Here is a 14,077-nt window from a genome sequence, read left to right on the forward strand (position 1 = left end):
AGATGTGAGGGAAAAAGAAATGTGTCATTTACCAAACAGGGCTCTATGGGAACCTGTCAGTAGCTTAATTTGTTAAAAATTTGTTGACAGGTTCCCTTTAATGTAGTTGTAATTATGCTTTAGAGTTGTGTTACCTTAAAGGGAACCTGTCAACACATTTTTCACAAATACAGGTAGTGACAGGTTCCCATAGAGCCCTGGTAACTGACACCTTTCTTGTAGCTAAAAACGATTCCACGGAGATTCCCATATATTTAACTTTTCACCTGATATCTAAGCACGGCTACTTCGAGTCGAGGTGGGCGTGGCCTCCTCGGGCGGAATCCAGCAGCTCCTCCCCATCCTATCTCTGTATGCAGCTATGTCATGTGACCAGGGTGACATCATTGCAGGTCCTACAGCTTTTTAGCTTTAGAAAACTACACCAAGCATATATATCTCATGAAATCACAGCATATTGTATCACGTGAAAGCACGGCAGCCTGCAGGGAGAGGAGTAGAAGTCCATGGAGGCTGCTGTGATTGTTTTATGTGGTCAGATATGTACATGGGGTACAGTTTGCTAATGTTAGGTAGCTGAAGGACCTTGGATGATGTCACCCTGTCACATGACATTAGGCCACGCCCCTCCAGTGGCTCCAAAGATCCCTATATACCAGGCAAGATTATAACTCTGATTTTATGGGGATCTGAGGGAAACTATTTTTAGCTAAAAGAAGGGGGTCCGATAGTTACTAGTGCTCTATAGGAACCTGCTACGACCTGTACATGAAAAAAATGTGGTGACCGGTTCCCTTTAAATTGTCTCTCCCAATCATTACATTCCATGCACATTTTTGGTCTTTTCTTTGGTGAATTTAAAGGATTTAACGTTTTGGATGAATGATGAAGCAAACATAAGGTTTGTAGTATTTATCACTGATCAACAGACTAAATCGATTGACTGGTACAGTCACATCCATAAAAAACATAAATACATGGTAAAAAAAAAAAAAAGAGCATGTTAATTACAATCACATAAAATCACTTACATCGCTTACATTAGATGTAGCCTTTCTGGTTCAGCAGGACTGCGCAGTGTTGGTGGTTAATTAGCGTGGAGCACTTTATGCCGAAGCAGATTTGACTTCTGGGTAAAACTTTTGCCACAATCGGGACATGAGTAAGGCTTCTCGCCCGAGTGAACTCTCTGGTGCGCTAAGAAACTGGCTTTTAATCGGAAACTTTTGCTGCAATCCGAACATTTAAAGGGCCTTGCGCCGGTGTGGATAGTGAGATGGTGAATAAGATTGGTTTTCTGGTTAAACCGTTTACCGCAATCGATACATGGGAACGGTTTCTCGCCTGTGTGAATTCTCTCGTGCTTCATCTGCTCTGATCTGTACATAAAAGATTTCCAACACCAAGAGCAATTAAATAACTCCTCACGCGTGGCACTCTTCACAGAACGGTTTGACTTGTCACAATCTAAGTCCACTGAACCGGCAGGAGATTCTGGTACTTCAATGATACTTTCAACATCTGGTTTTCTGCACTCTGGACAAGACATTGTTCCGTCTCCTTCCTGGCAGCTTGATACATGCGTAAAGGGTTTCCCACAATCTGAGCAAGAAAATATCTTCTCTACTGCGCGCATCTTCTGATGCATGACAAGTCCAGATCTTTGGGTAAAAGACTTCCAACATTTAGGACACGTGAAGGGCTTCTCTCCCGTGTGGATTCTCTGGTGCTCAATAAGGACGGACTTGCGTGAAAAACACTTTTTGCACTCGGAACATGAATACGGCTTTACTCCGAGGTGGATTTTTTCATGTATGCCCAGTTTAGATTTGGTAATAAAGCATCTGCCACACTCAGAACATGTGAACGGATTATTGTTTACCTCCTGGTTCACGACCACTGACTTGGCTTTCTTCCTGCAATCTAGGCAGGAGATCTCTTCCCCTGGAGTGTGATTATTTAACCGATCTGTGAAACCGTTCCCACAATGAGAACAAATAAATGATTCCTCCCTCGCGTGGATGCGCTGATGCACCGCAAAGCTGGACTTTTGGGTAAAGCGCCTGCCACACTCGACACACAAAAATGGCTTCTCGCCTGTATGAATCCTCTGATGTTCAACAAGGATGGATTTACGTGTAAAGGATTTGCCACATTCAGAACATGGAAAAGGCTTTTCTCCTGTGTGACTCCTCTGATGCCTGATAAGTGCTGCATGCTGGGTAAAACATTTATCACATTCTGTACACGAGAACATTTTACCCTGGTTATCAATATCATCATGAACCGAGAGCTCTGTGACCTGAAGGACTGAATATTGTGTGAAGTCCTGGTCTTCTAACTTACACTTCAAGGTGTAAGACAACTGGCTGTCCGTGGAGCTTCTGCTGTCCTCCTGATGTTCATCTGTGAGTAATACAATATAGATACTATTGAAGTCACCAACAATAAACCTATGAAACACTGCAATTATCCCCTGGTATATTAAAGGGGTTTTCCTCCAAAGGAAAGTGCCGAGACCCCAATAGATTGCAAAAACAAGGGGGCGTCCTGACGTTACTGACCCGTTTATTACTTTTATTATTACTCCTATTCCTTATACAGGCAGTCCCCGGCTTACATACAAGATAGGGTCTGGAGGTTTGTTCTTAAGTTGAATTTGTATGTAAGTCGAAACTGTATATTTTATAATGGAAGTTCTAGACAATTTTTTTTCTTTTGCCCCAGTGACAATTGGAGTTTCAAAATTTTTGGTGTAATTGGACCAAGGATTATCAATAAAGCTTCATTACAGACACCTTACAGCTGATCATTGCAGTCTGGGACTATAGTAACATCCAGAGACTTCACCAGAGGTCACAGTGGGGTCCGTCTGTAACTATGGGTTGTCTGTAAGTCGGTGTCCTTAAGTAGGGGACCGCCTGTACATGTTTCTACCCATCAATTCACCCATAGAAAATAAGCATTTCAACTATAACATTAATGTTTAAATTAATTTTGTAATTAATAACCTTCTTCTACACAGAACAAGCTCTCTGCTTTTCATATGTTGCATCATCTTTTTCTTTTTTAGTGAGAGAATGAACATTGATATTCTTTGCCTTATGTGGCTACATATTAACATCACGACCCAGAACTTGTCCAAAAAAAACAAAGTAATACATTTCCCCCATCGCTCCATTATATATAGCTATGTTATGGCGTTCTTACTCAAATTCTTATGAACCGTGGAAAATTTAGTTAATGCGCAGCTAATACAATGGGGAACATCATAATGTGACCTTTGTTATCTCATTAGCTTGGTTTATGGCTGTATAGTTATTTGTATATGCAGTAAATGGTCGGCACTCGGCTCCTTTCCCTCGTGCACGTGGATACACTTTAACAGTATAAAAATGAAAAAATCCCGGCACCTCGAGGTGAAAGCAAAATTCCTCCTTTTATTTTCGGAGCATGTAACAAATCAAGTATACACAAGTCACGCAGTAAAACGCGTTTTTTCGGCTCTCCTGAGCCTTCATCAGCTGATGAAGGCTCAGGAGAGCCGAAAAAAACGGGTAAGATTTTTTACATGCTCCGAAAATAAAAGGAAGAATTTTGCTTTCACCTTGAGGTGCCAGGATTTTCTCATTTTTATACTGTATAGTTATTTGTGTTCGGCTACATTCACATTAACGCATGCCCACTGTACCATAGCACGGTGGGCATACGTCGACGCCGGGGAGAAGAGGAGGGGGGTGAGCACTGCTCGCCCCTCTCCATAGAGACTTGTGCAGCACCGTACCACTCCCGTCCGGCGCCGTGCGCCCATTGCCATCTACGGGGGACGTATAGAGGCCGTATATATGTCCCCCATACGGTGGCGTCAATGCAGCCATACACTGTAATGGAGAGTACGATAATATATGTTTTATCCTCAGTGCAATCTTTTGCAAAACATTTTCTTTATATAAGTAGTCTGGATTTGTACATATTTTAGTGGAAATTTTGAATGTTCATGTAATATTAGCATTTTATCGTGGTTTGCTGTAAAGTTGCATAAAAGTGGTAGTGTGTATTAATTAAAACTTTATTTTTGTATACATGCTACACTGCGATTTCAGAAAAATTACTTTGACAGAATATGAGCTTTTACTTTGTGCATTTTGTATTTTTAAAAACCATTTGTGGATTGCAATCCCTACTCCCAGGCGTTTTCACTGCGTTTGTAAATGCAATGCAAACGCCACATGTGAACACACCTTGTCTGCGCCAGCACAGAAGAAGTAAAGGTTACATTAAGAATCTCCAGCCAGAGAGTCATCATCAGACACTGGGACGGATGATTTCACAGAGGACTCACTTCTGGAGGACAAGAACCAGCCGTTTTTGCCCAAAAGCCTCCAAATCTTTACTCCTGATAGACCAAGCTGAAATGTAGGAGCAGCTACAGCTAGTGACTGGTTCACATAGAGTCCTATTAACTAAAATGTCACCCTATTAGCCATCACATCCCCATAAAATCAACTTTATTATTTTACATGGCATACAGCCAGATCTGATGAGGTGTGCCCTGCTCATTGCCTACCCCCCATGCCCTCTCCTCACCATTCAGCACCTTGTGACCAAGGGGGTGTCATCTAAGGTCCTTTACCCACTAACAATTGCAAAATTTTCCCCATGTATTTATCTGATCACTGGTCACATGACAGGAAGTGCAGAACGGTGAGAAGGAGCAATGCGGATGAGCCGCTGGATTCTGCCAGGTAAGATAAGAAAGTTGATTTTTATGGGGATGTGAGGGACATCCCCTTTGCCTACAGGGAAGACAGTTTTACAAATATAAAAGGGATTTACTGTAAGAGAGTAAGACTGTGGATTAGGCTGTCACAAGAGGTTATGGTAGTTGGGACACTGAACAGAGGCCTGTATGCCTTTGGAACTAAATTCTTGCAATAGGATATTGATGTAGGGATTGTCATTGAACTCTCCCCACTGCTCCGCGATTCCTTTACCTGTTGGCTCGGCATTTATAATGTCATGCAGAGATTGTAACTGGATGGGGAAACTAGACAGGAGGAACCAATATGGGCAGGACATCTATCAGATCAGTAACAATTATTTTATATGGTCTCCAGCTTGAAGCCCATTTAAAATCATGAACAATTATTGGTCACTACTCACTTGTAATGATCTCTGTGGATGCTTCATCATCATTTAGGGTAACAAGGATCTCCTCTTCTTCCTCTTTAATACTGATCTGCAAACTGTGAAATATTTCCTCCTTTGTAAAAGAAAAAAAAACCAAAACACTAAAACACTGATACCGGTACATAAGACACGATACAAAAGCAGTAGTTGTTGCCGTGTTCACTTTCATTCACCTGATCATCCGAAAACTCTTGGGAGGATGGAGGACTGGAACATCTGTCTGAGGAGCCATCTGTAACACACAGCATCATACCATTCAGTTACCAATATAGGTCATGTATTAAATTATATGATATAAAACGGTTTTGCAATAATTAAAAAAATCTTTGAATGGAGCATTGGTCAAGCATCCAGTGCGTAGGACTGTATCCGAAGATACAGCAAAACCCACAAGTTTCCATTTGCTTTAGCAAGAGGCACCTATAATGTTTTTCTCACTATGTGACAAGAAATCAAAATAAACCTTTCCCTTTTTTGGTCAATTAGGAACCAAAATTATTTGTAGTGCCAGAATAGTATGAGAGAGAGAGAGAATGTTTAAGGCTTTTTCATCACTTTCTCTAAAGTCAAAAGTTGCCACACATTTCATTAGCGTTTGGTGCAATTGCCTTTAGTCATGACTAAGTCATAGGCTGCATTCCACACATGTATGGGGGACGTATATACGGCCGATATACGTCCCCCATACACTTCTATGGGCTCACGGCCACACGTGCGGCACCGTACCGCTCCGTAGCCCGGGAAAAGATAGGACGTGTCCTATCTTTCTCCGTAGTACGGCGCCGTGGTCCATATGTTCCTATGGAGAGGGGCGGGGGTGAGCTGCGCTCACCTCCTCCTCCTCTCCCCGCACGCTGACGGGTGCCCGCCGTGCTACGGGGCGGCGGGCCACGGCAGTGTGCATGTAGTCATACAGTGTAAGGCTACATTCACACTGCCGTTGCCCGCTGTACCCTAGCATGGCGGGCAACGGCAGCGCACGGGGAAGAGGAGAAAGTGAGCGTAGCTCGACCCCGCCCCTCTCCATAGGAACATATGGCGCACGGCACCGTACTACAGAGAAAGATTCCAGGGTACTTTCCGGGGTACGGTGCTGGTGTAGCTGAGCCATGTTTGTAGCATCTTGCTCACATCTGCCTTTTCAGTTTTACCATAAATGATCAATAGGACTGAGATCAGGACATTGTGATGGCCGCTCCATAAGTTTGATTTGTTCTCTTCAAGCCACTTTGTAACCAGTCTGGCAGTAGCCAGTTATCTAGCTGACAGGCGATAACTTGTTATACATGCCATTTTTTAACATCTAATACATTAAGCTGTATGTATGTATGTATGTATGTATGTATGTATGTATGCATGTCCGCTAAAGGACACTTCCGTCGCCTTTACAATCAGCAAATTTTGCACAGCCGCTCTCTGTGACACTGGAAATGCCAAAATTTTCGCCCCACGCTTTCCAAAATCCACTTATTACCCACCATATACACTTCTGATTAATCTCCCCAGACAAATTGAAGGGGCAGAGGCAGCCGGGGGCAGCATTGGGACCTACAACTAGTATATCATACACATACGGTAAAACTTTTGTCTGCCATAACACAGATGGACTAAAATAGCAAGAAAAGGCCACTTGGTGTATTTAAGCCCTCACAATAACGTTCTCTCCTTTACCATGAATGAAAGTCTCCTCATACCGGGTGACGTGAGGGGCTGGGAATCCTCCATTATCATATCCTTGTACTGCTCCTTGTATCCGTCCAAATACTCCCACTAATCCAAGAAAGAAACAGTAACACAAAAATGAATGTAGTGTCCATAATCCAAAAATACACACGCAAGGTTATGAGAGATAAAATCATTTTCATAACTTTACAAATGCTGCAGTCCCTCAATGTCTTGTTTCTTAACCTACCGGTTACTGTAATGTGAGACATAGTAACTGGTAAATTAAAGGAATATTATAATAGTAAAGCATATGTAGCCAAGGAGGAGCTTTCACCACCGCACACATGCAGAGATTAGCATAATTTTCGGTAGGAGTAAATACAATGATGGGGCGCTTTAAATTTTCTCCCATAGTTGTGATATCAGTCCTGGTATCTGACCATTATAATCTGTCTTCTGTTGAAAAGGAGCAGAGAAGGGAGCGTGAGTTATGATAATCTTCTACTTGTCAAAGTATAGCACACGCCCCCCTACAAGCACCTTCTCTCTGTAGGTTGAAACTTCTGATAAGACAATGAAAACGTTTTATACCATATACACACAGTACACTAGAGGCTCCTCCTCCGGTATTATATATATATATATACACACACACACAGTACACTAGAGGCTCCTCCTCCGGTATTATATATATATACACACACACACACACAGTACACTAGAGGCTCCTCCTCCTGTATTATATATATATATATATATATACACACACACAGTACACTAGAGGCTCCTCCTCCGGTATTATATATATACACACACAGTACACTAGAGGCTCCTCCTCCGGTATTATATATATATATACACACACACACACACACACACAGTACACTAGAGGCTCCTCCTCCGGTATTATATATATATACACACACACACACACAGTACACTAGAGGCTCCTCCTCCGGTATTATATATATATACACACACACAGTACACTAGAGGCTCCTCCTCCGGTATTATATATATACACACAGTGTACACTAGATGCTCCTCCTCCGGTATTATATATATATACACACACAGGACACCACAGTCTCCTCCTCCTGTATTATATATATATATACACACACAGTGTACACTAGAGGCTCCTCCTCCGGTATTATATATATACACACACAGTACACTAGAGGCTCCTCCTCCGGTATTATATATATACACACACAGTACACTAGAGGCTCCTCCTTCGGTATTATATATATATACACACACACAGTACACTAGAGGCTCCTCCTTCGGTATTATATATATATACACACACACAGTACACTAGAGGCTCCTCCTCCGGTATTATATATATACACACACACAGTACACTAGAGGCTCCTCCTTCAGTATTATATATATACACACACACAGTACACTAGAGGCTCCTCCTCCGGTATTATATATATACACACACACAGTACACTAGAGGCTCCTCCTCCGGTATTATATATATACACACACAGTACACTAGAGGCTCCTCCTCCGGTATTATATATATATATACACACACAGTACACTAGAGGCTCCTCCTCCGGTATTATATATATACACACACACACAGTACACTAGAGGCTCCTCCTTCAGTATTATATATATACACACACACAGGACACCACAGTCTCCTCCTCCTGTATTATATATATACACACACAGGACACCACAGTCTCCTCCTCCTGTATTATATATATATATATATATACACACAGTACACTAGAGGCTCCTCCTCCGGTATTATATATATATATATACACACACACAGTACACTAGAGGCTCCTCCTTCGGTATTATATATATACACACACACAGTACACTAGAGGCTCCTCCTCCGGTATTATATATATACACACACACAGTACACTAGAGGCTCCTCCTCCGGTATTATATATATACACACACACACAGTACACTAGAGGCTCCTCCTTCAGTATTATATATATACACACACACAGTACACTAGAGGCTCCTCCTCCGGTATTATATATATACACACACACACAGTACACTAGAGGCTCCTCCTTCGGTATTATATATATATACACACACACAGTACACTAGAGGCTCCTCCTTCGGTATTATATATATATACACACACACAGTACACTAGAGGCTCCTCCTTCAGTATTATATATATATATATACACAGTACACTAGAGGCTCCTCCTCCGGTATTATATATATACACACACACAGTACACTAGAGGCTCCTCCTTCGGTATTATATATATACACACACACAGTACACTAGAGGCTCCTCCTTCGGTATTATATATATACACACACACAGTACACTAGAGGCTCCTCCTTCGGTATTATATATATATATACACACACAGTACACTAGAGGCTCCTCCTTCGGTATTATATATATATACACACACAGTACACTAGAGGCTCCTCCTTCGGTATTATATATATATACACACACAGTACACTAGAGGCTCCTCCTTCGGTATTATATATATATACACACACAGTACACTAGAGGCTCCTCCTTCGGTATTATATATATATACACACACAGTACACTAGAGGCTCCTCCTTCGGTATTATATATATATACACACACACAGTACACTAGAGGCTCCTCCTCCTGTATTATACCATATACTGCTCAGGTATTATCCCGACACCTTCCTCATACAATAAGCAGTCGGGACGCGGGAGGGGATAACCTCCTGCTCCTCCTGTGTAGCACAATAATAGATGATACAATGAAATTACAATGTGATGTACCTCGCGCCGGTGTAGTGAATGTCTCCCGTTACCCGGAAGCTTTGTGCAGCACTTCCTACCTCCCCTCTCCGCCGGCCCCTGGAGCATCAGTACGTGTGTGTATTACCGGAAGGATCATGGATGCTGAGCAACTACACAGTAATAACATAACGGTTTCGCTTCATAGTGCAGAAGGCGACCTAGAACTACATTGCCCATGATCCTTCGGGCTTTCTCGCCACTGCTGATGACGTAATAAAGTAAGCAGGTCAGCCTGCGGATCGCCGATCACTAGCCTAGACAGGAGAGTTGCGCGCAGAGTTGAGCTGCTGTAGACAGAGTGGAGGAGTAACTATAATAGTGGGGCAGAATGGGACAATGGTTATTATAACTGGGGCAGTGTTAAGGCTGAGGCACAGCTTGGAGCAATATTAAAGGAACACTACAGTCACAGGTGATTCATTAAATGATACCTGGTGCAGGGCCTGAAGGGAGGAGCAGGACTCTTTCTCATTGTATTCTTAGGACATTGCTAGAACCTAGAGTCCTGCTCCTCCCTTCACCAGGTATCATTTAATGAATTAGCTCCGACTGGAGGGTTCCTTTATGACTGGGGAAATATGGGCTGTCATTAACCATTGGGGTAGAGTGGGGGTATTATTGAAGGGGTTTTTATTATAAAATTATGATAATGAGGCTCTGTGGCTGCTCAGCGCTTCTCCTCTTACCCTAATTATGCCCTGCTCCCGTCTTCTCCTCCCAAGCATAAGCTCGGAATACGTCATCACAGTGTTGTCCATGAGGCTGCGGTCACACGTTGCCTTTTGAAACGCATTACAACAGCTTAATTAGATTACTGTTTATATTTGTTGACACATTGTTAACGCATGTGTTAACGGTACATTTTGTAAATGCAAATGTTAACAGTAATTGGGCAAATCAACTCTCAGCTGTTTTATTGTGTTTCAAAACTAAATAAAAACACGTGAACGCGGCCTGAAATGCAGAAATAATACATCACTGAACCATCCCCCAGCTGCTATGTATCCAGCTCAGGTAGATTAGTCCTGTCTGAACAGTTCAGGAAGCTCCGTGTGGAATGTGTTTACCAGCTTTCCCAAGGTCCTGAATGTTATAGTTGTCTTTTGAGCGGAACCACTCGGTCTAGGAATTAAACAAGATATGTTTCTGCATCAGTGTAGCTACAGCATTCTCAGGGTATGTTTGGTTCATAATGCATAAAATCAAATGGTAGATTTTCTTTATGACTGTCGAGTCATGCTTCGCACCTCCTATTAGTTATCTTACATTACGCAAGAAACCAGGACAAAATTCTGTCAGTAGTATTTTTGGCACACAGACCATTTTGGTGTGAGGAGTGCCAGAAAACTGAGTTAAAACCTTTATAAATATGTTGCAGAGGTTTTTTTTAGTATGAATTATGACAGTATTGTCATATTATGTATTATGACAATCTTCCCCATAGGTGTAAATGGAGGCTGGTGCCCCTCAGGTACATTATTATACAGTCCATCGTCCTGGTGGTAGATGCCCTTTAAAGGACATCTACCATCATGGTAGATGTGTAGAGCTCACATGGTGGTTCTTTGATGCAGGTCCTGAACTGTTCCTACTAAGTGCAGGATTACCTGGAAAAAAAGTTTAAAAAATATACAGATTAGCCATAGGCGTTCATTTGAGCGTCTCTCTGCATCGCCGCCTTTTAATTTTTGCACGCCCTGCACTGTAATAGTACCACTTTCTCGCACCCGAGGAGCTGGGAGATAGCCGGTAACGTCAGAGAGCCAGGGCGTGCAGCGTGTGGGATGTGAGCTCGCTCCTAGCTCTTAGGGTGATGTCACACATGGCGTCTTTAGGCCGTTTAGGCATACGTTTTTTGAAAATGCATGCATTTTTGTCCGTTTTTAATTGCGCAAATTCCGAAAACAGGACAAAAACGCATGCGTTTTTTACAGCCTAAAAACACCATGTGTGACATCACCCTTAAGCTGCAGTCCTTCAAAAGATATACAGCTTTATTGGTCCTAGGGTCAACATCTGCAAAGAGTTTGTATGTTCTCTCCCTGTGTGCGTGGGGGTCCTCTGGTGTCCTCTTACACTCCAAAAACATACTGGTAGGTTGAATAGATTGTGAGCCCCATTGGGGACAGGGACCGATTTGGAAAGCTCTGTGCAGCGCTGTGTAATCTGTGTGCAGTATATTAATAAAGGAATTATTATTATTATTGGTATATGTCATCATTTAAAAACACATAAACGTTATGTGTGCTAATCATGGATATTGATAGCTCAGACTCTGTCTACTGCCCAGGTCTCAGCTGAATCATACAAAAAGCAAGTTAGAAAATACCAGAGACCACAAATTGCAAAATTTAATCAGCTATCAGCAATGTCTGTGGGGCAGGGAGCGGCTGTCGCCCCACTGCAGGGCATTTCATAAGTAGGGGGTCTGGCTGCAGGGCATTCCATCAATGAGGGTGTTGGCAGCAGGGCATTTCATTACTAGGGGCTCTGTTGCAGGGCATTACTGGGGGAGGCCGCTTGGCATTTCCATACTCGGGGATTTAATACGCTTTCACAGTTATTTGTGGCAAAATGAGGGGCCTCAGCTTAACCTGAACGAAGTTGGCCCCCCCACCTTGTTCAAATCACACAAAATTGGTGTCAAATGTTTGTGCAGCAGAAATTTTAGTTTGTGCTGCTAACGTTTTTAAGATTCATGGGGTCAACCAGGCACCCCACATTACCCAAGTAAAAAAAAACTGGTGCCAATCAATTGTGCTACGTTTGTGGCTGACCTTTTGACCTTTACAGTGTTGTTAATATCTTCTAAACAAAAGCAGCACAAACAAAAATTTGAGCAGCACAAATGATTGGCACAAGTTTCGTTTGATTTGGGTAATGTGTGTGTGTGTGTGGGGGGCTTGTTGCTGCAGCGGTGGTGGACGCCATGTAATGCCGCACATACCGTAATAGCGCAGGGACCCACCAGAAAGCGGTCACCGTGAAGTGGTTGGTGGGCTTATACAACTTGATCACAATGTAACTAAGAACCTTGAGTTTGTTATATAACGTAGCCTAGCGGCAGTAGATCATTGTGTGATGTGTGGATGTGCCGTCCACTTCTTTTTCTTTCCCCATGTTAATCCTATTAATAAGGCTGACTTTATCTGATCTTTGCCTGTTATACAGTTATATCTTTGCTATCCAGATTATTCTGTTTTCTGTATCCTGGTATTTTGACCCTTTTGCTCACACTCCCCTAGTTACGTACAACATAGGTTCTATAGGTTTGTTCTTAAGTTGAATTTGTATGTATGTCGGAACTGTATATTTTATTCTTGTAGCTCCAGCCAAAATATTTTTGGTCTCCGTGACAATTGGATTTTAAAAATTTTGGATTCTCATAAAAACCAGGATTAATATAGCTTAATTGCAGATACCTTTGTTATTATAGCTGTTTATTGTAGCCAAAGTAGAGTACTGTAAATGACCAACATCCAGAGGTCCGTTTGTAACTAGGGGTCGTCTGTAAGTCGGGTGTTGTAAGTTGGGGACCGCCTGTACTCTGTTTGCTCTCTTTATTGTGACAACGCTCTGTAGAGTTTTATTCTCTTTGTTATATTCTGTCTTCATCCCTGTTTGTTGCACTTTAGTTCAGTGAGAGAACATCCTATAGTTGTCTACCCACTGCCTACGTTGGACGGGGCAATAGGCAGGGAGAGGTGGGAAAGGGAATACGCCTCATGGCCTACAGTCTCTGTCTGTGTTTTAGTTGTTTTCCAGACCCTGCATTACATTGTAGCAGGCCCAAAACATGTTCTCGTGTGATACCTATTGTGTTTGTGACTATGTTTATTATGTTTTATATCAGGGAAAGGGGGGTGATATGAATTTTTAATATTTTATAAATTTTTTACATTTGTGAAACTTTTTTAAAAATTATTTTCACTATTTCGGAGACCTCTTGGCTACATTAACCCTTGATGGTCTGATCGTTTCTACCATATACTGCAATACTACTGTATTGCAGTATATGGCGTTTTTGCATAGGATTCATTACAATGAGCCACTGGCTCATTGTAACGAATCTTCAGAAACCATGCAGCCTCGGGTCTGACGTAGACCTGAGGCTGTCATGGCAACCGATCGCTGGCCCCTCGATGACGTTCGGGGGAGCGACGATCTAAAGAAAGATGGAGCCGCCCGGCATACAAGAGGTTAATACCTGTGATAGTGTCCAAGGTTAATATAATATAAATATATATATATAATATAGCGATGGGTCTTTGCTTCAATATGCAGCAAAGCCCATCTCTGTATGAATAGGGCTCAGCCCATGAGCCCTCTTCATACACCCTTCATAGCTCTGCGGCGGATATATCAGTCGCAGAGTGTAAAGGGGTTAAAATCAGGAACTCCCTCTTAGACGCATGTGCAACAACCTGGG

General features: G+C 42.3%; 1 protein-coding gene across 3 annotated transcripts; it reads right to left on the reverse strand.

Moving 5' to 3' along the window:
* Nucleotides 1-952: 952 nt before the first annotated feature.
* LOC140106086 (uncharacterized) lies at nucleotides 953-9,860 on the reverse strand. 3 transcript variants are annotated; one of them, XM_072130303.1, is made up of 5 exons: nucleotides 9,687-9,860; nucleotides 6,862-6,960; nucleotides 5,364-5,422; nucleotides 5,164-5,263; nucleotides 953-2,406 (listed from the first exon to the last, which is right to left on the reverse strand). In XM_072130303.1, the coding sequence occupies exons 1-5, from the start codon at nucleotides 9,712-9,714 to the stop codon at nucleotides 1,088-1,090; spliced, it is 1,605 nt and encodes a 534-aa protein (XP_071986404.1). In that variant the 5' UTR covers nucleotides 9,715-9,860; the 3' UTR covers nucleotides 953-1,087. The 3 variants fall into 3 exon arrangements, with proteins under 3 accessions (XP_071986404.1, XP_071986403.1, XP_071986405.1); XM_072130302.1 differs by having other exon boundaries at nucleotides 955-2,406; nucleotides 6,885-6,960; nucleotides 9,628-9,859; XM_072130304.1 differs by having other exon boundaries at nucleotides 955-2,406; nucleotides 6,885-6,960; nucleotides 9,687-9,854.
* Nucleotides 9,861-14,077: the final 4,217 nt, after the last annotated feature.

Source organism: Engystomops pustulosus, chromosome 11 (assembly GCF_040894005.1).
Source record: "Engystomops pustulosus chromosome 11, aEngPut4.maternal, whole genome shotgun sequence".
Taxonomy (NCBI): Eukaryota; Metazoa; Chordata; class Amphibia; order Anura; family Leptodactylidae; genus Engystomops; species Engystomops pustulosus.

Coding starts and splice junctions, on each gene's coding strand:
- LOC140106086 (XM_072130302.1), bottom strand. CDS start 9,714: ATGCTCCAGGGGCCGGCGGAGAGGGGAGGTAGGAAGTGCTGCACAAAG. Junction 5,423..6,884: donor CCAGCCCCTCACGTCACCCG/GTATGAGGAGAC, acceptor TGTGTGTTACAG/ATGGCTCCTCAGACAGATGT. Junction 5,264..5,363: donor AAGAGTTTTCGGATGATCAG/GTGAATGAAAGT, acceptor TCTTTTACAAAG/GAGGAAATATTTCACAGTTT.